This window comes from Chamaea fasciata, unplaced genomic scaffold (assembly GCF_029207755.1).
Source record: "Chamaea fasciata isolate MVZ Bird 193981 ecotype frontalis unplaced genomic scaffold, bChaFas1.0.hap1 SCAF_11, whole genome shotgun sequence".
Taxonomy (NCBI): Eukaryota; Metazoa; Chordata; class Aves; order Passeriformes; family Sylviidae; genus Chamaea; species Chamaea fasciata.
This window is the reverse complement of record NW_027094096.1, coordinates 5,888,525-5,915,745: the sequence shown is the minus strand read 5'-3', so window position 1 is coordinate 5,915,745 and position 27,221 is coordinate 5,888,525. Positions and strand designations below refer to the sequence as shown.

At 42.2% G+C, this 27,221-nt stretch overlaps 1 protein-coding gene across 1 annotated transcript in view; it reads right to left on the bottom strand.

Moving 5' to 3' along the window:
• The window catches only part of STAG1 (STAG1 cohesin complex component), a 165,319-nt gene that overhangs the window by 45,044 nt on the left and 93,054 nt on the right, over positions 1–27,221 (bottom strand). Inside the window, exons 8-13 of the mRNA XM_066194137.1 lie at positions 25,275–25,479; positions 22,737–22,888; positions 18,600–18,673; positions 10,697–10,820; positions 4,947–5,045; positions 83–162 (exon numbers count right to left, since the gene is read on the bottom strand). Of these exons, the coding sequence (XP_066050234.1) occupies positions 83–162; positions 4,947–5,045; positions 10,697–10,820; positions 18,600–18,673; positions 22,737–22,888; positions 25,275–25,479 (734 nt within the window). The remainder of the gene's footprint in view (positions 1–82; positions 163–4,946; positions 5,046–10,696; positions 10,821–18,599; positions 18,674–22,736; positions 22,889–25,274; positions 25,480–27,221) is intronic.

Below are 27,221 nucleotides of genomic sequence, written 5' to 3'. Positions count from 1 at the left end.
CAAGCAAAGCACTCAAGTCACTCAAACGTTACAGGTTCAGGTCATTTCCCAAGGGAACGCAGGGGTTTGGAGCAGCACTCACTGGAGGATGAGCGTGACCAATCGAATGGCTTCCACAGCGACATCGTACTCCTTGTCCAGGGTCATGGACACAATGCGGTCCTGCAAGGCAACTCTGGGTCAGTCACAGGCACAAACACAGCCGGCAGATGGACAATTCCAGAGATTACGGAAGAAATACTTTCGGGGAGAAAGATGTTTTGACTGCACGCTGACAATGAGAGCCCCTCAGTACTACCCAAGTTTTGCATGTACCCCTTAGCTGTGTGCTGTATGCACAGTGGAACAAGAGGAACAAGTGCTTCCACAGTCCTTATGCTTGTGTATTTGCCAGAAAGGCAGGGAGGACCCTTGGGGTTACAGCACTGTCCTGGGTTGGATTAATTGAACAGGTCTTTCCTGAAGAGTCACATACTTGGGTTGGACAATGGCAGAAAAACTGCCCCACTTCATTCCCCTGGAACCAAATAATCTCAGAGGAAGGAACATGGCACATATGGAAATACTGTAAAGAAAGATCACACCTGAATTCATGCATCTGCAGGTTGCCTGTGAAGTTGTGACCTTTTCCCTGTCATTTTCCCTGTCATCTGTACATCTCAAGGTTTGAAGCAGATCTCAAGAATTACACTACAGAGTTTCCCAAGTAAGTGGGGAATTCCATGGTTTGATGTTGTGTTTTCCCATAATCTTTCTAGTGGAGACAAGCAATCATTCTCCTGTCAAATCTAACGATTTTCTAACTTCTAAGGACTCTGTAGTTATGAGAAGTCTTTTAGGGGAGTCTTTCTCGTTAGGTTCAATTTGCTTACTGGCAAAAATAGCTGTGATTGGTGTATGTTGTCCTTCCTATCTGGGGAGAATTTCCATCCAGCCATAAAAATGCAGTATGTCTCAGTGCTCTTTGCTTGACTGAGCAAGTTATTGAAGAGAAATCAGGCCATCTGAAAATAACACTTTATTTCGGTGGCTTAATCTGCTTCAGGAAGGACAAGGTACTCTATGACATTTCTGGATATGAAAAAATAGAAATCGGGGACTGGAAAAGAAACAAGGGAAGTGTAAGGCAACAACAGTGAAAGTGACCAGAGCAAAACAGGGCAAAATAAAGGTTTCCACCTCTCTTCTCTACTATTCCATGCATTTAAGGGCAGAAGGGGATCATCAAGCACCTGATGTTTATTTTGATAGAGAAATTCCAGATCACTACTAAAAAAAGGCATCGTGGCTGTCTCAGGTGTTACTTCCCAACAAAACCAGGTCTGCAAAGACACTTTTTGTCACTGTGACTGAAGGAGCCTCTATCAACCACTTTTAAGTCCCTGGGGAATTTGATACATTTAATGCAGATATAAACAGTTTTAAAGACTGTGAGAAGTCCATGGAGAGACCCAAAGAAAGAACTCTCCACACAGGACACTCTGTTATGAACAAGACAAAACTGCGGGCAACTTTTCCTAAGGTCCTGGCCAAGTAACAGCAATAACAGCACCAAGAGAAAGAACAGCCAGAGATACTGATCATAAATGACTCAGTGGAATTTCATGTATTCCCTCAGAGTTTATCTTACACCCCAGAATACCTCAGAGAGGGAAACAGCTGCACATGAGTGAGCACACAGGTGTAAAACTCCTGCATCTCTGAAAAAAGCCTGGAAGGGAGGGGATCCTCTCCTGTCCAGAAAGCAGGGGGTACCCTCTGAAGCTGGAGCCTTTTGGGACTTTGAAACCACCTGATGTGAGAAGGTTTCCTCATCCTAAAAGACTGTTCTCTCAATTTTCCCCCAAAATATCAGGCTTAAAATAAATAGCAAGGATGTGTCATTTCCTGCCCTGGGGCCAGTACCTCTGTGTGGTGGCACCTGCCAGGCCCCAAGAGCCTTCCCAGCAAGAGCCACACCTCCAATGCCTCTGGAGGTGTAACTTCTGCGGCTGAGGAATTCCAACCCCCATCTGCTCAACCTGCCTCTACAGAGATTGCCTGTACGGTTGTACAGAGCAGAACAGGGCACAGGCCTGTCCGTATTTTTAAGCTGAAATAGTAATTCTCAGTGTCCCTGCAGATCAGTTTTCCATTCTATATTAGGCTGTGAACAAGGCAGACTGAAGAGCCAATCTCTCCTTCTGCTCCCAGGCTGTGGAATCAGCACAGGGTGAGGGGTGAGGGACTCTGGCCCTGGCTGCAGAGGAGTTAATTCACAGCTTTTCCATATGGGGTCAGTTAATGTCTGTATTGGACAGGACTTCTTGATGGAAAACAGAAGTCTTCTCTTTGATGGACAAATTTTTGTTTTGATGGACTAAGCTTATTTTACAGCACATCACTTACTCTTAGGAACACAAATGCTGCAAAGAACAGGCATTTTTCTTTGAAAAAGGGACAGGATCACATCCCTGGAAGATGGTGAAATATTAACACCCCAGCACAAGGCACTCTGGATCAAAGTAATTTATTCTTTAAACAGCTAGGAGACCTCTAGAGAGACTTCTCTCAGTCTGAATGGATTGAACTGAACACCAGCTGAACTGTGCAGGTCGATTAAATTCTGATGAAGAAATATAAATAAGCAGCCATGGAACTGAAAATGGCAGTTAGGGCAATTATTTTTCAAGGAGGTGGTGGTAGAGTCTGTGGCAGCAAGACATTTAGCTAATGTATCAGAGATTCAAAAAGCATTAATTTGGAACTTTGCTCCATCCTGGTGCCAAAGGCCACATCCCTGTCAGCACAGCTGTAAATCCAAGTGCAGGCATATGGGCCACGCCAGCTTTTTGTTCTCTTGATGTGGCAGAAACTGAAAGTGATTAATCATTATGTTAAACAAATCTGTTCTCTAGGCTCACAGAGACTTTGAGGACACCTTGTCCCTCTTATTTATTTCATAATGATACAGATTTCTGTAGTAAAACCAGCTTTTCTGGGACAGAAGAAAGAAGAATTCCTAACAAGGCTCCCTTCCCTCTGAACCTCTTTGACAGAAATCAAAATTCTTTGTGCCATCCCAAGCTAAGCAGCAATGCACAGGGTAACTCAGCTTCCTTTAAGAGAACTGTCTGTGCTGTGAAAAGCAGGATGTACTTAGAGGTTTCATGTCCCTGTAGTTTTCTGGAGTACATAACAGAGTAACTATTGCCCAAACTGTCTCCAACTGTCCTGCAAGTTTTGTGGGTGCACGGGAGAGGTTCAGCCTCAAAGCAGTCCTTTCCCTTACAAATTATGGAACCCTGACAAAGAAGCATCCAGCCCATTTTCTAGTGAAGACAAGTGATAAAAGCCCACGAGAGTTCTAGTGGCATATTTAAAAATAAATGGAATTACAGAAGCAGCAAATATAAACAAATCTAAGTCTGCACAGAAGGAACATGAAAAGCAGCAGAGTTGGAGGGTCCATTTTTCTGGTTGTCCTGTGAGGATAAGGCAAACCAGACTTATGGAGGCATTAGAGAAGAAGTTTGAGGTCTGAACCTGTTTGCCACGTTCTCTCCCATGGCAGGAAATTTTGTCTTTACTCCAACAGTCCCAGAAAGTGGCTTTATAAAATTAGAATAATGCAGACTCTTAAGTGGTCTCACAAAATGATCCCGTTTTATCTCCTACTTTAGTTAATTATACTTAGTTCATTTCTGACAGATACTTATTTAATCTGTCCTTTAAGATTGTTATCTTAAATGAAGGAGACTACCAATAAAGAGTCTGCTCTATTATATAATTATCATTTTGGAAAAAAGCCTTCCTTAATATCTAGGCTTTACTGCAGGTTAAACATCTTTTTTTTTTGCATCCCAAGTGAATGTGGTAAAAGGCTGATTATCTTTTTTTTTGCTTTCTAGATCTAACTGGAGGAGTTAATTGTGAAATGGCAGACAAAACCAGTGAAGCAGCATAAAATCTACAGGGAGAAGTTTAAGTCTTGTGCACAGTATTTATAAATATTTACATCTCCACTTTTCTAAACAGAATTTTTTTATCAGCATTATAATAATGATTTAAGTTAAAATAAACCAGTCATCTCTGTTTCTTTACTGAGCAATTTTTTTCATCCGCATTCTAATGAAGATTTAAATGAGATAAAGGAGTTTTTCCTCGGGGGTAGCCTTTCCCACAGTAGAGTGTTCTGCAGAACACAAAAGCCATGGGGAGAGGTAGCAGCTGACACGGTGGCAGTGCCTGAACGTTCTCCTCACCAGGCATCCAAACAAGAGCAGGGACACCTTTGGTTTTTCCACACACATCTCTCCGCACAGTTCATTTGTACAATAAAGCAGTTGAACCACAAAGTGAATTAAGAGCCACATTCTTATCCAGATGTTATGCAAAAAGTTTGTGTTGATAAAAACCCCATGAAATATCCCCCCAGCACTTCTCTCCTGTAGGGCCAATCCAGCTCAAGGGGTTTGGAAGCACAATGTGAACTCCTGTTCTGCAGCAAGGCCAGTTCACTGTGTAGAGGACTGTGATGCACATCCAAGTGACTCTCCCTCCAAACACAAGCACATGCTGAGCTAAAAAAGCTGTGTAACAAACAATCTTTCATTACAGGCTACTACTTTCAGATCTATATTTTAGATTGTGTAAGTACACATCCTTTAAATTCAATAAATCTAAAATTAAAGAAGCACATGCAGATTGAATAAGGACAATATATAAGCTATAAATAATACATGCAGACAAATAATCATCCTGGTTAAGTCTGACAAATCTTTCAAGATAAACCCTGTAAAATGGATTTGGCTTAATTTCAGCATTCAGTAACACAGTTTTAGTAGTGCAGTTACAAGCCTTGTCACAAACTAAGGAGTTTATTTTTAATAGACATGACTCAAAGACCACAACAGGATGATGACACTTTTACTTTCTGTCCTTCCAAAAACTGTATTTCCTCTTACCTTGAATCTATTAGTGAACAGCTCCAGTTTGGGAAACAACTCTCTGTTGGTATACAGACTCTGAAGAGCTTTCAAACACTTCAACCTCACTTCACCTTGCTAAATAAAAAACACCAAGATTAGCTGTCAGAATACTTTAACCAAATGCACATGAATATTAAAAAACATAATACTGTAATTTGTTTCATGTACATTTAAAATTTTATGCAAATGACCAAAGCCAATTTGCAATTTAGCTGAAAACCAAAACCCACATGCACTCACCTACAATGTTAAATTTCTTCCTATTTGCATATAGAAAGAATTAATGTGCCATCACGTATATGTCTGTTAGTGCTTCCCTTTCAAGTGACTCCAAAGAAAGATAGAGAATGTAGCAAGTAAATCCCAAATAAAGATGCAGGATCTGCAGGTGGTTGGTGCAGGCAGTGTGGCTGTTTGTCTCCAGGAGGGAGCCCACAGGCATCTCATGACTGACAGCTCAGGTCCACAATCAGTGCACAGGAGCTCAAAATGACTGGCTACGGGCTCAGCAACTCAACCAGCCCCACGGGCAGGGACACACTGCATTTGTTATCCCCAAAGGTTTTACATCCCATCTCTCACAACAGGACAGCAAAGGTTGAAGGATGCAAAAGGTGTAAGAGATCCTCCAGCGGGGAGCAGGCTGCTGCCACAGGAACAACACATCAGAGCCACAGCCCGAGGGAAGAAGGGTGGCTTGTGTCCCTGTGTCTGAGCCGTGCTGCTGGCAGCAGCTCATTCCCAACTGACTGGGATTCAGCTGGGGATTGCTCTGGTCTGGTGGGCTGCAGCAGGAAATGTGGGTGGCACAGGACAGGGCCTGTGTCCTACAGGAACACTGCTGATGAAGAGAGCGACTGGATCCCCTGCGCTGCAGGTGGACAGCTCAGCTGCACCATCTTGGCAAACTATGGATTCTTGTTGAAAAATATTTGTGGACAGCAAAAAGTTATAAACACAAATTTACTCGAACATGATTTGTAGAGTTCCCTGCAGTGTCAATTTACTTTTAAGAAAGCGAAGACAATACCAAGTCTCCCTAAGCTGCTCAAGAACTAAAATGAACCATTGAACTTCATCAATAAAACCCCATACCCAGAGGGCTTCATGTCTGAAGCTATTCCAGAATCCCGTCTGTACTTAAAAAGTGCTCACACTAAAAACTGAAAGAACATTTGCAGACTGACATAAAAACAGAAGATATAAATCCGAATTTTAAAGTTTCTTTTCTCCTTCACACCTATTTCAAATATTGAAATAGAAGACAAAAGCAGCACAGAAGTTGGATTTTCAGCAGAACTTCCATGAAGAACAACTGTTTGTGAGAAATTATCTCTCTACGTCCACAAGGAACCTCTGAGCAATCGTGCTCTCTTCTAAGGATCTTTTTTACTACTGCTGCAGAGAAAGTCAATGAGATACAAGCTACATTTAAAGGGATCTAACATAAGTTCTTTTAAGGTACAGAAAAGAACTTTCCTGAAGAAAAGTTACATGGATGTGATCAACTGCTAAAAAAGCCCAGAGAAATGCTGCTTGACATTCTTGTTTAATGGCACCTGTGTGGCAGTATCAGAAACGGTGTCTCCTCTGCTGTGTGGTGCTCATAATTCCCAGGATGTCCGGAGTTACCACCACTCACAGGACATGAGCCTCTGATGGCCTCAGCTTACAGAGCCCCAGAGGATCAGGACCAGGTCAGTTCTGGCCTGTAAGAGCACTGTAAGGCACAGTCAGGCAGCAGCTTTAGTTACAGCTGCACTGGAGCCTGTCCCACCTGTGAGCTGACAGCCAAATGTAAACTCACCCACGATGGGACCCGAGACCTGTGCAGAACGAGCTCAGACTGTTTGAGCCCAAAGCCCCTGGAGACTTCCCTAAACTCCACAGCCTGATGGTCCCAGAGCTCAGCCCAGGCCCTGTACTGGGCTCTCTGTAAAGCTTGAGCCAGCAAATGGAGCCAGGCAGGCAGAGCCACACCCTGAGCACGGGCTCCCTGCAAGCCCTGGCACAAGAGTGCAGCCAGGCCCTAACCAAAGTGTCCTGGACCAGATCTGAGGAGAAGGGACTGCGGGAGCAGGTGAGGAAGAGAAAGGTTATGTCACACCTGCTCCAGGACCAGGAGACACAGAAATGGAAATGACTGCCCCTCTGGCAGAAGAATGATGAAGGAAGACTCTCTCTGAGTCTGTTTTTTAAACTGTTGGTCAAGGATGGAATTCACCTCTCTGGAGAGGGAAGAGCTCCTGCACATCAGCTTGCTAGTCCTGGTAAGAAGGTTTTCAAACAAAGTCAGTGGAGATGGGTTGCAGGAACACCCTGGGAAGCCTAAAGGGCAGCGAGCTGGACAGGAAGCAAAGAGGAGCAGGGTGAAGGTGTGTGTGGATGCACTCCAGTCCAGACTAGAGGAGCAGCAATGTGCCACAGACCCTCAACACACCACACACGAGATGGTTCTTGTAACTGTGAGAATCATGCAGCTCACAGGAGCTTTGAACACCCCAAACACCTTCTAGCAAGGAAATAACTGGGTGGGAAGGCTCAAGTTAGGGTGATTTTTAAGAAACTTATGCCAGTGTAAAAGCTGCGAACAGAGATGGACAGGAAGACCAGCAAGAGACTTAGTCAGCTAAGAGATGAACTTATTTAACTAATTAATTCATTAATAATTTAAGAGGTTAAGCACAAGAGGAACATCTGTTCCAGAGGACCCTGGGCTCATCCTTTTTACAGAAACAGACAATAAGCAAAGTAAGAGGAACGCAAAGAAGGAAAAAGCATTTTCTTATATGTTAGGAACTGGTTTTGAGAACCATGACTCTACAGGTATATCTAGAGACAATTATCGTTTCAAAACAGTTCCACACATCAATGAAATAGGTGAAAATTAGGACTGAACAGTCTAATTTAACACTTTTATTTTCAAAAGGGTTTTTTAATGCAATTTTATTATAGTTTATACACTTTTATTTTATGCTCCCACATACACGGGAATAAAAAAGATGATTAAAAGCAAAGGAAGGCAAAACCTGAAAGCCACGTTCAAATGAGAATCTATAAAAAACAAAAATCCCTATCAGACTTTTGTTTGAAATCTGGGAGACATGATTAACATACAAAATATAAAGATTTTCCAAGACAGAAAACTAAACTTGTGTATTCTACCTCTGAAAGACTACGCTGGAGCTACTACAGGGAAGTGTAAGAACTGTTTTCTCCCTGTGGTTTAATTTGTATGTCTTCCGAAGGAGAATATGAAACTCCTCAAGAATCTCATGCACTGCTGCCTCCTTTTTGCAGCAGCAAATTTCCAGAGAAGTTAATAATTTTGGGGTGACTGTTGGTCGTGTGAAGTGGAAATAGCTTATGGCTATTGCCTCAGCCTTCATTTTTTAAATACCAACTATAGCAAAAATTATCTCCTGATCAAAGCAAAGCAAAATCAAGAAAGAAACTTGGGTACCAGCTGGCAGCTTTTTCAGGCAGTGCCAATGAAAACCATGCTGTTAAGGGATCTTGTACTTCTGGAGGCTTTGCATTTTCAGTTGGCTCTTACTCCATCCTTTTCCAATATATTCTTCCTATTGCACCTCCACCCTCCTTTCTGTGCCTCCCAAAATGTCTCTTTTTCTCCTTTCTCTCCCTTTTCATCCTTTGACACCTGTCCCAGATCTTCCCCATTCTGCCTACAGTCTGTCTCACTCTGTAGATGACATATCCACAGCATCAATAAAACCCCCCCACCTATCAGGTGGACTGGGACATTAAACACATCAGTGATTTAAAGACTTAGAACCCCAAGGCACTTCTGTGGCTTGCAAACAAAAATCTTACAAAGCACAGGCAGGAGAGCAGTCTGACAGAATTCTGCTGTGTCTGGTCCAAATGGTCCAGTTTTTTTCCCCTAACACTGTAATTCAAAATTTCTCTGATATGAAAGAATACGCTAATTTTTAAAAAGCTGAGGTATAAATATGTGTTGAGGCTGCAGGCAGATGACTAGACCCTGGCCTGAGGTTAAACTATCTGAAGAGGATGTGAGAAAATACTGCACATGACATGAGAAATTGCTGGATGTGACAGATGACAGTGTGAGATTCCACAGACGGGTAAAGGGAGTGATGTGAGAAATGGACAGACTTCAAAGACACTAGGAGGGGGCTGAGAGCTGTGAAGCGCAACCCCACTATTCTGGAGGTGCTACTTTGTGGAAATGTTCTACAAGGTTTAGAATGTGTTCCAAAAAATCCACTGCCATTATTCAAGGGATAATTTATTTAAATAACAAGTCCTAGTAAAACAAAGCCCTCCATACACCTTAAATCCTGATCCTCCAACCTGAGCTGACCTCCCCACTGACATGTCAACTTGAACAAGGATGTCTTTCTCCTGGAGTGTGGCAGCTTGTGAGGCACAGCAATGTCACCAACAAGGGACACAGAGCAGCAGCTCTGTCCCTCCAGGCACTGCCACAGCTGTGTTCCCAGGTCCAGCCTTCACTGAGACACAGTGCAGTGCCTCTGGGGCGGACACTGGTCATGGCTGATGGAAGCAAAAAAGTCTGGGGAAAGTTTGTAAACGGAAAGTTTGAGAACTACAGGCTTGGAAAGAAATCCCACGTCTAGGGAATACTCTTAAAAAGTGAACTGCTCATCCAAATGAAGGCAAGATGCAGATTCCTGGCAGCTGTAGTTAAAAGTACCAGCACCAGCAGCTGACTTCTGTCATCAGTGAAAGCCAACAACTGCATAACTCAGAATTCAGCATAGGAGTGACCAAGTCAGAGTCTAAATATTAAGATGATGTTTGAAGTTTTGAGAAGAGTGATATTTTTAAAGAATCAGCTGTTAATTATCAGTTAAGCAAGTCATCAGAATGAACTTGCAGACTTACAATTTTTTTTCCAGCAGTGCTCCTAGAAAAGAATAGTCTGAATCAGGATGCTGGAATTTGATGAGCATTTCAACAGCACTGTAAGTCTCCTTTGTACTCCTTGGATAGTGTTAGCAAGGGAGTTTAGAGTGAAACAAGTGATTCCAGTGGTTTTGGTGGGAGTGGGAGCACAGCCAGTCCCACTGCTGCCTGGTGTACAAAACCCCCCAGGCAGAAGTGCAAAGTCCTCTGTCAGCACCCAGAATGGGCTCCTCTTGCTGCAGGAACTGGGTGGTTACCATCAGTACTAAGAACTGTGCTGACAGAAAAACTTTTCCTTCCATTTGGTGTTTCAACAGTTTTCTGAAGAAAAAGCTAAAGAGAACCTTGAAAAGATTCTTCAAGGAAGGGAAAGGGAACTGATGAGAACTCTACGGGTTGTGGAACCAGTGGTGTCTATTGAGGACCCAGAGGTCTCCTTTTTCCCTCTAACCTTTGGGCAATGTAAATGTACGACACGTGGAAATCCCTTTTCCACTCTGCTTCAGACACAGAGGCTCTCAGGGGTTCTTTGAGGAGACTTCTCTTTCTCTTTTAATCAACAGAAAAGTCCCATGGAAGGATTTCTATCAAGATACTTCAGAGACTGAACACATGAAAAGCACAGGGACCAAGCAGACTGGGAGTACTGCCTCCTAATTTAAACCAGCACCTGAAGTGACCTGATTGAAAGATACCAGGTGAGGAAACAGAACAATCTCTTTGTAAGCCAAGGATGATGCAGTGCTGGGCAGCAGAACAGCAGCAGCTGCCTCCAGAGCACTCTGCTGTGTGTGGGAATACACAATACTCACCCTGTCATGTAGTGTCCAACCAACATACTTTAAATAACTATCATTCAGGAAGGCATCACTGTACATTTTCATCCAGACACCAATTTCTTCAATACAGACAGCTCTAATCTCAGCAATAGCATCACTAATATGGAAAAAGAAAAGAACAAGGATTAGCCAGATTACAGACACATATATTTCTCACTCCCCTTGACATAGCTAAAATATTTTGGTTTACCTGTCATGAACCTCACTATGTGAGGCCTGTCACTGTTCTTATTGCCTCTACATCCTTGTACTCACTAATAATTTCAGTGTTTATATATGCTTCTACATTTCCTGTATAAAGAAACTCTCACCCTAGTCTGCTTCTTAGTCTATTACTTCATCTTTAACCTCTCTCTTTTCAAAGAGTATTATGAACCCAAGCTACAAACTTCCTTTGGGCAATCATTTCTGAAACAGCATCACTGACATTTGCTTTCCAGCCCTGTCTCCAGCTCGAGGTGCAGACCCCTGGCAAGGTGGGAGAAGCTATTTGGTTAAGCCAAAGGCATCTGCCAGAGGAGCACAGTGGAATTTGCTACACCAAGAGATCTCATTTTACACCCCCCAGAAACACCCTTACAACAAAACCCAGGAGAATTTTGCACTTCAGCATTGTTTTTTTCCCATTTTCTTGCTTTTAGCCTACATTCTGACAGTGGAGAGTCATGGAAGAAGCAAAGACATATCTCAGTCAGACTCATCAGCTGCTTAGTGAGGAGAAGTGGCAGGAAACTGGAGAGGTCACCTAAGGAGATCAGGATGGAAATGCTTTCCGTCTGATTGGCACTTTCCTGCCTGCCTGACAAGGAGCATGGCATCTTTACTAATAATGAAACAACGGGAAAAGGGATGGGGGCCATCTGTCCCTTCAGTAATTCCATCTCTGGGACATCTGTTACCATGAGAAATCACTTGTGCCACTCCAGCTGGCACTGCCTCACAGTTCCAAATTTCAGCTGTAATACAGGAACACAAAGAGTCACTGCACAGAAGAAGGGAATGTCTGGTGCTTTGCAAACACTGGACTTGCTTGTAATTGAGACCCTTGTTTTGTATTTTTATTTTTAAAAAAATCTTTTTGGAAAAGTAATAAACATCAATTTAATTCTAAATCAGACCAACAGAGCTCCAAAATGAAATTTAATTTACGGGAAGAAAAGAAAAATTCCAAGCTTCAAGCAAGAGAATAATTGCAAGAATGAGAAAGTTTTTCTGAAAGTCAGCAATTTTACAAAATATAAATAAAATGCACTCACTCTTCTGGTCAAGACAGGTTCATAGGCCTAACTCAGTGCAGCAAACCCCTGGTGACTTTATACTATGAGCTATGTACTTCCCTCCTGCAGGCTGGCCCAGCTGATCCAGTGCCTTTGTCCTGTCCCTGACCTTCCAGACCCTGAGCTGGAACCCAGGGCTCCCACAGGGACCATGCACTAAGCCCAGCACCACACACAGCTGGGGGGACTTCTCCAGGCAAGTCTCAGCATTTTCACCTTGCAGGGAGGAAACTGCACTGCTGGAACAGCAGAAAGGCATCAACAGCATGTCATGCATTTAATGCAATACCATGAGGGGGACACCTCTGCGAATGCCACCAAACCACTGCCATTGTCTCTCCCTGCCTACGAGAAACATTAATCCTAACAACTTCCCAACAGCATCAGTAAATCTGGTCTGTCCAACTTCCTGAAGCCTCTGTAACCTCAGAACCAAGGTCAGGGGCAACCCACAATGGAGACAAGCTGCATTAGCAGCAGGGCGGGGCATCAAACAAGCGGCTCCTACCAGGGATTTCTCAAACAGGTTTAAGTAGTCTAAGGACCAATTTGCTAAATATCACACTCAAGGGTTAAAAGCTGCATTCCTTATGGGAAAGGCAGCCATAATGAAGACAAGTTTTAATTACAATTATTACTTCAAAAACTACGACTATATATATACATATATATATATATGCATGTGCGTGTTTAATTGTACCTTGCTTCACACTGAACTGGATTAGCAACTCTCTTATATGGAGTTACTTTTAAACTACTTTAAAAGCAAAATATAGTTGGAAGAATGCAAGACTTAGAGAAAAACCTATCAGAGTAAGAAATATAAATCAAGAAAAAATCTGCAGCAACACAAAGTAGCAAGGGGATGACAGCCTGGGTCCTCACATCCAAGTAGGTTATTTCACCACCTTATAAATTTACTAACTGTAAAGGATTTTGGAAGGATTTAATGGCAATCCCAAAAAGAACCTAAATGTCAACAACTATTTAATCATGCAGCACAGCCAGCCAAAGAGCAGGAAAAATCATGTTTTCTCTAAGAGTGCATTCAAACTTCCCTAGGCAGACAGTGAAAAACTGCTTCTTGATTCAAAAGCCTTCTCAGAGATCCCTCAGCACTATGGACACTCACTCCAAGCTGGAAAGAAAGAAAGAAGCAAGAAAGCAAGAAAGCAAGAAAGCAAGAAAGAAAGAAAGCAAGAAAGAAAGAAAGCAAGAAAGAAAGCAAGCAAGAAAGCAAGAAAGAAAGAAAGAAAGAAAGCAAGAAAGCAAGAAAGCAAGAAAGCAAGAAAGAAAGAAAGAAAGAAAGCAAGAAAGCAAGAAAGCAAGAAAGCAAGAAAGCAAGAAAGAAAGAAAGAAAGAAAGAAAGAAAGAAAGAGGAAAGCTATTCAGCTGATTAAGAGATTTAGTATAATAGGAATTTAACATTTCCAGTATAATTGAAAATGAGACAGAATCATGGATAAGGCATGTGAGACCAGCAAACACTCAAGCTGCTGGAGAAGAAGGAGAACTTGAGAGACATCACTTCCCACTCCACGTCACCTTCCAGGTAACTGTAACTGATCAGAATCACTTGTGTTCCTGCAGGAATAACTACCACGGACTCCATGTCCATACAATGCTGCATCAAACACAAAACAGCCAAAAAAATCTTTGTACCTTTGCTATCGATGTGGTAATTGCTTGTCCTTAAACTGTAATTCTTTTTTTCTAATTTTTATACAGTTAAATACATTTTAGCTTCTGGTCAGAATCACTATGAATTTGGCTTTTTGAAAATACACATTATTTCTGGATGGCACAAGAACATATAAATACTAATTATACCTGCATTGAGAGTGTTTTTGGAATAACAAATGCATTATTAATTACCATAATTATAAATTCGTGATGTAAGCTTGTATTACTTGCCAAAGGCTTCTGGAAAGAAACAGAATCTAGTCCTGCACAGAGATGAAAACTAATGTGGCATCTACAGATTTCAGACATGACGATTTGCACAATCTGCAAAGCAAGGTCTACAAGGGGAAAATATTCACGGCACAATTCACAGCCTAAGTTCCTACTCTGGGTAAAGAGATCCTCCATGATGCAACTTCTGAAAAGATTTGACAAAAGAGGTTCAGGTAAGAAATTCTGCATTTCCTTTTGAAATTTTGGCTTGACAAGGCAGGTCCATAAACCGTAGGACAAACCACAGCAGTGTCAGGCAACAGATTTTACCAGTGCCGCTCCAACTGCCACTTCAGTTTGCCTTTCATGTCAGAGTACACACAAGAATTGTGATTAAGGCCAGAAGCATTCAGGACCTGAGCTATAGAGTCTCTGATGGATATTTGGGAAACGTCAGGTGCAGAGAGAGCAGTGTGCTCCTCAGGGTTGCTGGAGTCGTCGTCACCTTCAGCTCCAGCTCACGGGTTCTTTCAGTCTGTTTAATCACAAACCCGTGAGGTTAATCAAGACTGAACTGAAAGGCCTCTAAGCAAACCTGGCTGATGCGCAGTGCCCTGGATGCTCCTACAGCATCCTACAGCACTGCCACTGCTGAGTCAGACCAAGGCATGGCCTGGAGATGACCAGCAGAGCACAAACTGCTTCAAGGCTTCTTGGAAGCTCCTGAAGGAGCCCGACTACTCTCACCGCACCTGCTTGCCCAGTCTAACCACTGGAGATGCTGCTTCTCACACCTTGCTCTGGGACAGCCAGAACTGCAGATAACCATCAGAAGACAGTGATATCACTCAACAGGCAAACCAGTATGAACAGAAAATTACAGATATTTCTGTCAATGGGTTGGGCTGAGAATTAGTCTACAGGAAAACTTTCTAACAAGGACAGAACCAAGGGTGACTCACTGCCTTAGGCCTTCTGTGGGATAGCAGCTCAAACTCCCATCCAAAGGACAGGAGATGGAGCAGCTGCACAGGACCACACCACTGTCACTTGGATAGAACTGGGCCCATCTCTAGGGCTGCCTGCCAGTTTGGAAACATTTTGAAGATGTAATTATAATGAGAACTGGACAAAAATGTCTTTTCTACTTATTTTTTTATGACCCTCATCTCTGGAGCTCAATTAGGACCCCACAAAAGGGTAAGAAAAACAAGAGTTCAGAGCCAACTTCCAAAAGCTCTGCTGAATGCTCACTGCATATCCCACGAATGGGAGGGGCAGACACACAGCACTCCCATTCCTAAATGCTTCTGTGCATAGTGGCTATTTAAATATCTATTCCAACAGCCTGTTACTAGGCTGATTATCCAATGCTCTTGCCAGACCAAGGAATTTATTGTTTGAAGACACGATGTGGATTCTGAGATGTAGCTTTATGTATCTCTGACCCCAGTGTTTCTCAGAGTTCCTGTCCCAACACCTTTGCCTGTCTGAAGTATGAGGCACAGCTCTGCAGGGAGGGGAGCAGTGTGTGCTTTTAAACTTTACAGAAAGGTCAAACTCAAATTAAATGATGTAACTTCTTGCCGTCTCTTTTTTTTAATGCCTGTAAGTGACACCAGTAACTTCTGTTTGTTTTTTCAAACATACCTAAAACCATAATGCATTTCCTTGTCACTTAAGAAGTACATTTTGCTTCCTTAAGATAACATATTTAGGGTGCAGGGAGAAGGATTTTTCTCTGGTTTGGCTCAGCTTTTATTTCCCTCTGCTGACTGGTTTGTGCTTCCTCACCAAACTGCCATCCAATAACTCCTTCTCTCTTTTTGCCATGTCTTGTTTCCCACAGTGGAATTCCCATGTAACTTGTCACCATAATCCTATTTACTCTGCAGCAGGCAAAGGGACAGCTTGGAAGGAGACAGAAGCATCTTCTCCATAAAAATGGTAATGGTATCTGGATTTGGCAAGGTTTACCTTATTTGTCAGTACCGACAAAACATTACTTCGGGACAGGCTCATGCCCTGCATAAATTCTCAAACCCACTGTGTCCATCAGTGTGAGGATCCCCATTCTTGCCTGCCTTCAGCTAAAACTGGAACAGTTCTGTTTTTCTGGACAGTCACACCTGGAGGAAAATGTCTTTAGGCACTCAAAACTAAAAAGATCCTATGAAGTAGGATTGAAATCTGAGGTCTGTCAGTCTTACCCTCCGAAAGGGGAATGTGTCTGGACACACAGTGCTAAGTCCTAGGCAGGGAAAGACCCAAACCGAAACTCTGACACCTCAGATAATGGTTCAGAGGGATGAACATTTTATAAATACTCTCAGAGCAGCCATGTGGCAATTATCTCAGATACAGTCATCTCTGATATGAGAAAAAACTGAAACGAAGAAATAGACCTTCCCTCTTTTTTTCATACATGTGTACCTTGCAAGCAATTTTCAGCTTTTGACTTCAGTCAAAAAGAATTTTAAAACCCCTTCTAAAGATTAAAAAAAAAAGGCTTAAAAACCATTGGACAACCAAATATATCATAAAGCCATAGAAACTTACTGAGAACAAATGGCTGAGGAAGGAGAAAAGGCAATATACATTAGGGTGGGTACATTTCCTGCATGCTTATTAAGAATATCTCAGTTTTTCACCAAATCTGCTGTTCACACTAGACTAGCATTATACCTAGAAAACTATTTAGCTATTTCTGCAAATCTTTTTTTTTTCTTGATAAGAGAAGTGAGCACTGAAATCTTCCAGTAAATTGGAGGCCAATCTACAGAAAGAAGATGTAACCTTACTACAACACTTGGCAGAAGACACATTCTAAATGAAACAGTTTTGGGGGTTTTGTTTAGGTCAAGGACTTGTTATTTAAGCTACAAAGGTCACTAAGCATGAATCACTATGGCTGAGTCTGAATCATATTGAAGGATGGGACTTATTCTCTGGGAATAATTAAAATAACATTCTTTCGAAATCATCACCCCTTGTGCACGGTCTAAGGCCTGTCAAACCATGTGAAGTTAAAAAATAACTTGAACTATTTGAAAGAAGGAAGGTTCAAGAAATTAAGAAGTTATGAAAGCAGATAATAGGTCAAAATCCTTTACATTTTATCCCCCATGGGCTTTGTCATCAATTAGCTGGGTTTCATACAGACATTTTCCCCCTCTATTTTCTCATCCAGCTGTGAGTGCAGGAGTCTCACTCTGTGCTCTCTGCTGTGTACCATTACTCATAGTTTGGTGTGTGTTGTAAGAGACTCTTTGGGGCTCCCCAAAAGGTCAGGGATGGCCAGTGCACACACAGGTGGCTCTGGGGGCAGGGTGCGAACAGGTTCCTCCTCACCCCTCTGAACAGTGGCACGAGTGGTGCCACCACCTGTTTGACTTCAGTTGATTCCCCACCATGGACACCTTCTTCCAGGGCACGGATGGAGTTTATTTATTTGGCCTCTCCTTTTTTACAGCAGCATCAGCAAAATCAGGTCTTTACTGGTGGTGGCCAGAGGCATGAAAAGAAACTTTTTTACAAAAGGAGAATTTCAAAAGAAAAAGCAAAGGCACCAGAATGCAGACTAGCGAAAGGCTGAGTCTTCTTCCAACCGCACATAAGAGCATGAACTACTAAGAGGATATTTTAAAGCAACGTTTTGTTTGATTAAAATACACTAAGTTCTGAAGCGATAAGAATGGAAACTCTCTCAGAATTTAATTTCTTCAGCTTTTTTTTACCTAAGCCATGAAAGCTGCTCTCCTAAGAAAATGGTGCGAGCGCTACACTGATCCAGCACACTCATTTACCTGCTGGCTCTGCATACCCATCCTCCTGCTGCCAAACAGCTCAAGGCTTTCTGACCCTAAACCATCAACTTTTTTTCCATGCTCAGGTACTGAGGAGCCACTCTCCAACCCCACTGTGCTGCTCACACTCACACATTTGTTGACACGAGCACCTTCCCAGTTTCCTGTGTGCCTTTCTCCAGATTACAATCATCCCTCTGTCCAACTGAATTGTGGGTTCCTCTTCACCTTCTAACCCTCTTCTCATACACCCTATTTTCCTGCCATTTTCCTAAAAGATTCCATAACTTACAAAACTTTAAAGCAGAACTGAAAACAGAAAGGTTAATTGCATAGTTTAGTACCCTTGAATTTTATCTTTTGATTTCAGCAAGACAATTAACATTTAAAGAGCTGGTTGCACCAAGGTGATGCAGATGCTCTGAGGCATCTTGTGACGCACAACGATCCAAAATCTATTTTAAAAGACTACTGTTCTCTGTAAACCATATTCCAAATTTGCTGTTTACACCCAAGACGTACAAAAGGAAATGCAGGCTGAAGGACAACTGCCATTTTATGATATGCAGTAATTATTTGATTATTTATAAGATATGTCATTTTTGTGCTCCCAACATGGGCAACGTTTCTTTTCAAAATGCAAAGATTCAAAGCCTGTGTCTCCCACAACCCTTTAAAGCTGTCTACTGAATTAAACTAAAGTTGTGCGGATAGCTCTACTGAGTAATTAATAGAGGTTACAATTTGTATATTCTTCCATAACTTCAAGTGTTTTTGACGGTGATCTTGCAGCATCTAGAATATTACATCAGAAGAAAATCAACCCAGAAGCTGCCCTTGACCTTCTTTATGACCACACTTTGTTAGCAGAGCCTACTGGAACATGCATTTTCTTACCGGTATCTATGAACAAATATACCCTTAAAAATAGAGTTCATCATATTTTCAATTTCATCTTGGTTTTCTTGTAGCTGTGAAAAACAAAACACAAAATAAATAAAAGATCATTGCTTATTATAATTTGGTATTTTACAATTCCCTATTGGGAAACCTTAGAAGACCTTGGAAGAGCACTTGAGTAAATTCACCATTTTTGCTTTTCCAGCACACGCCTATATTGTGTGCATACACAAATATTTACATTTATATATGCAATGTCTTAATGGAAAAAAATTAACACTCACTACAAATATCAATTTAGTCTCTCAAATTAGTTCTTTGAAGTGATTATCAACTTTTGCTACTGAAAATGAGACAAGTAGAGACAATGCGTGCAGTAATTTCACCAGCGCTGTGTTCACAGGGAAACACAGAGCTGAGTGAATGACAGCTGCAGAAACAAAGCTAGTTACAGATTAGTTTTGAGAATATTAATGTTCTATTTAAGGAAAGGAGTTGAAAATGTTCTCAATATTAAGTAAAAGACTGTCAGTTGCTTGAGCTTCAGCACCCACAATAACTGGGTTTCAGAAGCAGGAAGATTTCCAGGACTGGAGCAGACCTGACATCCAGGCCTTAGACTGCAAGAAACCAAATCCAATTCCAAATGAAAAGGTGTTATGAGCATGCTTTTATAAATGAGAACATTTTCTTAAAGATCTTTTCAATTCCCGAGTGATGCAAGAACGTTTTGCAAGTACTATGGGAAGCTTCCCTTGTGTCAATTAATATGTTAACACAACTAAGAATTAATTGCAGTATTCTCATACTGTCGGATCTTGTACTAAATGAGGTATAACTTAATTACACCTAAATGCAGTTTTGTTAATAAGATGACACCAATTTTATCCAATCAGCTTTTGGAGCAGCCATCGTTCTTCCATCAAGGTGTTCATTACAGTCCAAGCACAGCACCACAATGTGGGAATGTAAATTTGCCCACATTCTCACAGTAGGAAAACCACAACAGAGCCTTGCTAGTAGAGTACACATATGCATAAAATAATCAAACCTGTATAATTATGGGTGTATATATTTAACAGATGAAAGGTTTTAAAGCCAGAGGGCAAATTGTGATCAGCTGGTTTGACCTCCTGCAAGGCATGAGCTCTGAAACACTTTCACCTAAGGGCTTCTATTTTTCAGCCAAACATTTCTACTGCATCTTCCAGGTACGAGCTCAAGTAGCTTCAGAACTCAGGGAGTGAAGCCTCCCGGTTCACTAAAGTGTAAGGAGGTGCTGTCTCCATTTTGCATATGGAGAAACCAAGGCATTAAGGGCTCTTGATTAATAGTCAAAAGCCTGCCAAAGAAAACTAATTTCACAGTAAAAGGGACTATGTACAAAGAAAGAGCTGGGTCCACACCAGCTCTGCATACATGAACCAAGCATATTTAGACATGGCCTCTGGGAAAAGCACTATTTGCAGCATCAGCTCAACCCAAATATGCACAGACTAAATGCTTGTTTCAGAATTCATAACCCAGAGGGGACTGTGAGTTCCTAATCACACCTCAGCTGGATGACTCCACAGGCTACAGGCAGGGAAACGTCTACAGCAACACGGGGCTAGCACAGGCTGTGCAGTAAAATGAGGATGGGAACAAACCAAGAAGCCTCAGGAGGCTTTCTGAAAAATTACCAGGGCCCTGGAAGTGGAAACTCAAGGAGAACTCAGGGGATGATTTCTTGGTATAAAACCACATCACAGAAGACAGGCAGGAGAGGATGGACTTTCTGAGCCATGAGAAAGTCGAGATTCTGAAAAAAGTGTACTTTGCCATCTCTCTGAGTGCAAAGTGAAGCAGCATGGTAGAGGCTCGAGCAGCACAGATGAAGAGACAGCACAGAGGGCCTCCTCCCTCTTCTTCTGCACAGAATTTACAGTTCACTATAAACGTGGTAAACTACCATCTGGTACAGGTATCCAGCTAATACACAGCTGGTGTGGAAGCAGAATCAGAGGTTCAGTAGGTCTGTGTGAGATCCCTTTTACCTCTGTGTACTAACATTTAAAGGATACAATTCTCAAATGTATTTTAGATTCAGTCATGAATTTTCTCTGAAACTCTAATTGCTTTCTATACTTTCAAGTTTTTTAAACCATGCACTTGAATCTGAGTGCTTAACTTCAAGCATCTTGAGAGAGCATCTGTGTCTTGGGACTCCTGCTCTTACCAATGCAAAAATGATTTAACACTCCCGCTCTTAAACAGAGGTACAAAATGAGGGAAACATTCTCTTGTTGACTCTGCAAGCAGGTCTGGAAGCTCAAAAAGACATGTACAACAAGCACAAAATCTGAAGTACTACTGGCAGATCCTAAAAAGACAACTTTCTCTGCTTTGTGGCATATTGCTACTTAAATCATCCACTTGAGCTGAAAATCTCATTGATAAGGCAGAGCTCCACACACAGCTCTCCCACCAGGCCGTGTAGACGATGGCATGAGAATGAAACACTTCAGCAAGTGCTTCATCTCCTCTGCTTCAGACTAACTTGCCACACTCAGTTGGTGAACTGTCCCTCTATCAGCTCATGAAGACCACGACATGCACATGTATGTGCTCAGGAGGGGTTGTTAGGATGGCACTTCATCAAAGAATCAACTGAGGAAGTGCCAGCACAGAATGCCACTGTCGATTCAGAGTATTTAAACACTGGGAATATACAGTATCATGTCAGGAATTCTTACAAAGAGCATGAAGCCACCTAATCCTAATAGATCTCTTCTGCCCAGGTGCCCCTGGTGTGCTTAACCCCACTGAAATACTCAGCCTGGCTGTTCCCAGGCAATGTTTTGCTCAGCTGTCATGAGCAGTGAGATGAGAGCCCCTGAACACACAGAGCCAAAGGTAAGGACTAAGAAACGCTCCTTCTCCTGTCGAGGCTCCCCAGCCCCATGCAGCTGGGCATCCTTGCTCCAGTTCCCCAGAGAGAGGATGTCCTGCAGCTCTGAAAGAACGGCTGGGGGAACGGGCACGGAGGAGTGAGTCCCCAGCCACAGTCACCAGCCCAGGGTAATCAGTGTAATTAGTGCCTTTGTCCTCTGCAAATTCAAAGCAACAATCAACAAATGTGGACTGTTCCAGCTATTTTGCTTTTCAAAACGTTTTAGAACTCACATTCAATTTAATATTTAATTAAAAATGTTTCTCTCGCAGGTTGGGCAGGAGAGATTGTTTTTGCATTGTACTTTAATGCACGCTTTTCAAGAATTATGGAACCCAAAAAAAGTTACGCTACAGATCACAGGGGGAAAATAAAAATATGTAATTGTAATTATCCCCAGACAAAGACTACACTGTCAAGCAATTCTGAGTCAAAGTTACACCTAAAGGAATTCGAGGTGCACACAGGCAAAACACCCAGACATCCTTAATTGCCACAGAGTCAAACAGTGGAGGAGAAAATTCAAAATCATAAATTTAAATCTAAGGCATACAAACTTTGACTTTTCAGTTTCTCTTATGAGTTTTACTTAGCATCTTTACATATTATGGTTGTTTGGGTGTATGTGTATTAATTTTCTAGTTGTCATCTTAATTTAAGTACACCTCTAAAACTGAAATTTCCTGTGATATAATACTAATGTTTTTTCTCACCTAATGCCAGACTGGTACTTACTAAAGGCGACTTTATTGTCTCCCTAGCTCCTTCTCCCTGAGAACAGGTGCTATAGCCTCAACTCCAGTGTTTCCTGAAAGCAGCTAAAAAAGAACTACTAATGAGACACTGTGGAATAACTGCAGTGATCAAGGGGAAAACTGGGCAGTGCAGGGAGGGAATGTGTGATCCTCTCGTCAGAATCTTTCCGCACCATCAGAACAGTGACTGCTTACAGTTTGAGACTCTTCCTGCCTGGTCATACGTAGAAGCCTGAGAACAGAATTCTCCTCTGCATGCAGAACAGCGCCACAAACTCAACAGAACGTGGCAATACAGGGTTTAAGTAGTGTGCTTGAGATCACACAAACACCACTGCAGAACTAAGCTCTTTCTCACTGTGGTACTCAACTCACAAACCACCCTGGGCTTTCTGTTGGGAGGGAATGCACACGAACCGGGAAAAAAAAAATTGTCTTTTCACTTGCCTCTTTTCTTTTCTGAAGCAGCAGCTCCAATCTTTCATTAGCTCTTTTGCCAATCATTTTGTTTCTCTCAGCTTCATACTGCCTCTGTGTATTGTCCTGATGAATGCTCAGGTTTAAGGCAACATTCACAAGAGCAGTCATAAGCTTCATAGCTGCAAAGGCACAAGACAGATTATGACTCTTTACCTGTAGTCAGAGCTCAGAAAATATTTCCTCAGCAGACCCACACTCACAGCAAAAAGCCTCTGGACCCTGGCACAGCCATCTGGAAAGGCACTTCCACCCAGGCAACACCCAGGTCATTGGCCCATGCTCAGAAAGCAGAGTCTATACCCCACACTGAGCTGCAGGCAGTGCTCCTTGCTGTGCTCTCCAGACAAGCTCTGAGTGCACCAGGGAGGCAGCACGTGAGCCTGCAGCATCAGGGCACCATGAAGGCAACTTCTGGGGAGTTACAGCCATTTCTGCACAGGAGAGTGCCAGCAGAGATGGCTCCATACTAAGGTCACACTAAGGGTTACCTTAACCAATGGCTGCTGAGGATGGCTCACTTCACAAGGGACCACAGCACAGCTTCTCTGAATGCTCTAAAGTCAGCTGTACAGCCATATAAAAATGCCATTTTTATTTTTACACATGCTGGATATGATATTGTTCATGTCTGCTTTTTGATACTAAAATTTACTTTTACAAAAAACATCGATAAGGGTCTTGCCCAAGTTGTGTGTGGTTACATAGTACAACGCATTTTACAATATTGAAAAACCAGCAAAATTAGGCAACGAACCATCACATCCTCTCTGCATGCTCCTCTAAATATGGATTGATTTACTCTGCTATAGCTCAAAACTGGCTACCTACAGGTACTTCTTCCTACAGTGAATCATCTCTCATTCCAACTGACTAGCACAGAGGAAATCTGGAAACAAGGACCTACAAACCCTCCTTCAAGATGAAACGCCAGTCTACAAGTAGATCTTCAAAAACTTTACCAAGATTGAGCTCCATGGCATCATGTTGACCTCTACTCTTTGGGACTGCAATTAAATGTGCTAAAAACAGCTTGAAGGGAATTTGAAGAATCAAAACAAAGCCTCAAGCTTGTTACAGCAAGCAAACAAATAAATAAATGGCACGTGTTGTCACTGGTAAATGCTGAGATCTTTGGCAGCTCCCATCCGTGATGGGCATCCCTGCAATGGCCCATGCAGGGATGGACCAATCAGTCCCAGGGGCCAGAGTGCAGACCTCACTCCATACATTCTTCCCTATGGACCAATCAATCACAGTTTGAGCAAACAGCAAATCAAAACCACCCAGAAATGCAGACAGCATCAGATGGAAGGGAATATAGTCTAAATAACAGGCATGGATTTCCAGCAGGGTATCTAGGCTCAAACAGTGCTCACCTTGGAATACTGAATTTGAAGAGGAAACTCCAAACCTGGGAGCTTAAGCCTGCATAATTCATGGTTTTACCATCCCATTGCTAAGTATGGTGAAGAACACAAGGGAATGCGATTCCAAAGGAGTTCAGTCACTGTGAGTTGAAGGGTTTGGGTTTCAGTTTTAAAATCAAAATTCACTCAAATCTGGAGTTGTTTTTCCAATATCATTGGAAATCTGCCTCTTACTTTGATAAATTCTGATTGTATTTGTTTAACACTGGGTATTGGTACATTTGAAACTGAAAAAACATGTATGAGGCTGATTGTGGGAAGACTGAATAGTAATAAATATTGGCCATAGAAACATTCAGATTATGACAAATGTCTGCTTGTAAAAGTTTCAAATATCTGGCATGATCTATGAACCTTGCAATAAAATGGATTTCCTATCACCTGACATGACCAGCTGTAGACACCTACACCCAAGCCAGCCACCCTGCTAGTGCTTTGTAATTGAGCAAAATAGTTCCATGTGGAGAGCAATTCATCCCTCTTAGAGGAGACATCTCACACAGATGTGATGAAATATGTAAGGAAAGCCCATTTCTATCTAAAGATACACACAGGGCTTTCCTTAGGTGAGGCAGCTGCACTGAAAGGTGGTGTGGCTGCAGGCAGAAGACAGGGAGCCCTCCAACCATGGCCCTGTAATCCCAAACCTTATGCTTCTTCAGAGTTAAGGCACAGATTATTTTTTCTGGTGAATGGAAACTCTTAGATAATACAATTGTCCTGATAATTCTTTAGAATAAATTTATACTCTAAAATATAAAATTACTCCAACGTATTGTACAACAAGTGAACAACTAATAGCAAAATACAAGACATAAGCACTCCACTTTTGATTCTCAGGATCCACTGGAGGACCTGGGGATGACAGGAATCCCTAAATGCCTCAGCACACCGCTTTCCAAATAAAAAAAGGAGTATTTCAAGTTTAGTTGTACCATATGCGGTACTTGGATTTGATGAAGCTTTCCACAGCTTTAATGTTGGCCAGGGTCCACCTCAATGCAAATTACAAGCAGCTCTGGCAGTGGGTAAGCAGTGGCAGGCTCCGTGGCAGAGCCTGGTGTGGCAGCTCACTCACCAGCCAGTGTGCTGGTGTGCCGGAAGGCGCGGACCTGCGAGTCGGAGAGGCCGGTGAGCAGCGAGATCACCGTGTCCATCATGTACTCGTCGTAGATGATGCTGTACTGGCACTGCCGGATCAGCACCCCGATGAACTCGCAGAAGTTGGAGCGGAACTTCTTCCACTGAGGCCCGGGCATGGTCAGGGGATAATCACCACTGTCCTGCAGAACAACAGAAAAGAAAGATCAAGTGTTAAAGGTCTCCCCATTTAATTTATTTTCATGTTGGTGGAGCTATTGTGGCCGACTGCTCTAAACTAAACATCATCTTGTTCCTTCAAGCCAAGGGAGAAAAATGAATAAAAACAACACATTATTCTTCAATAAACAGGGAGGCTCGTTGGCATGAAACCACTTTTGCAAAGACATCATTGTAACTGTTTTCCACTTGCAGTATTGGCTCTGTATAGTCCAAAACAAGTATCAAGTCTCAATTGTTTTCCTTATATCTTCAATTAGGAAGTGGGAGCGGAGGATGAGAGAGAGGAATATTTCAAAGTATTCAAGGTCAAAACCTAAAGAAAGGCTTATGTGATTGACAGCGAGTCATTCTCCATCCCCACTTCAACTCCAGGTTAATATTCTAATCAGCTAGCTGCCCCTCTCCCCAAACTTTGCTTTGCTCAAACTTACAGTTTCCTTATCAGAAAGCGAACACGTCCCTGTTTTATCCTGCAAATGCTGCCTTTTTCTAGTGGTAAAACTTGCCTTCTGACAGCAGTAATGGAAATTTTACTACAGATTAATACACTTCATCTTCAAAAAATTACTACAGGATTGGACTAGGCATGTTCATTTAACACCTCTCCAGGTCTGCCCTAACTACATTCACTATACATACTGCATTACAGGGAGACTGTCCCCCCACAATCAGAAAATGCTTTTTCCCCCCTCAGTGAAAAAGCTGGAGTATAAATCTCCCTGACCACTCGATTTGTAAGCCAGTTCCAGAATATCCAAAACATCAAGGCAGTAATGCTCCATCCTGAATCTCTCACCCAGGATAAGAAGTCGGTAGTTCCAAAGTTATATCCATTTGTACACATTTATTCTGTGGTTATGTGAGGAAAAAACACTTTCCCCCTCAAGACTTATCACCCAGACTGAAACATGCAAAGGCAGCAATGTCAGCACAGAGGAGCTGCAATCAAACACCCTGAACCTAAACCTCATAAACAACATTCCCCTACAAAAGACCCTTTAGCCATCACATTTCACCAAATCACACCCATTTCAACTACACCAAAATAACCTGATGAATCTCTACATGTGAACTTTGGTACATAACATGCTTTCTCAAGGTGTGTGTATATGCAGTCATTTGGAACAGGTCCTCATAATCTCTAGTGCTGTGTGTAACTACTCATCTGTGCATAGTGCACTTTTAACCTACAAGTACATATCAGACAACTCTTTTGAAAAGCCTATGAAGACTCTACCATGAGCACCTCTTCTGGCTGAAATGGGAAGAATAAACTTACAATAAAGGCACTTCATGAATCTTTTACTCTTGAATACCAATAAAAATGTAATACATTAGTGACAGTGACACAATACTTGATGGCGCAGCACTTAGAAAATTCAAAGTAAACCGAGTCTTTGTTAACCTATCAACTCTAGCACAAGAATTATGAGGGAATTCACTTACAAAACACCTGTACTCCTAAGCCAAACAGTGCAGCCAATGGATGTCCATGGAATTCCCTGTCCCAAAGTGAACTCTGTGAACAAAGTCGTTTCCATCATTTAAACCCTGCACAAGCATTTGTCCACTCATGAGGAGGAAAATCAATACTTCAATCTCCACCATAAATGCAAAATTCAGGCGAGCAGCCAGCTGATTCCTGCAGCACTTACGGAACAGTGGGACAATTTGGGATTTCTGGGGCACTGGGGGAGCTATT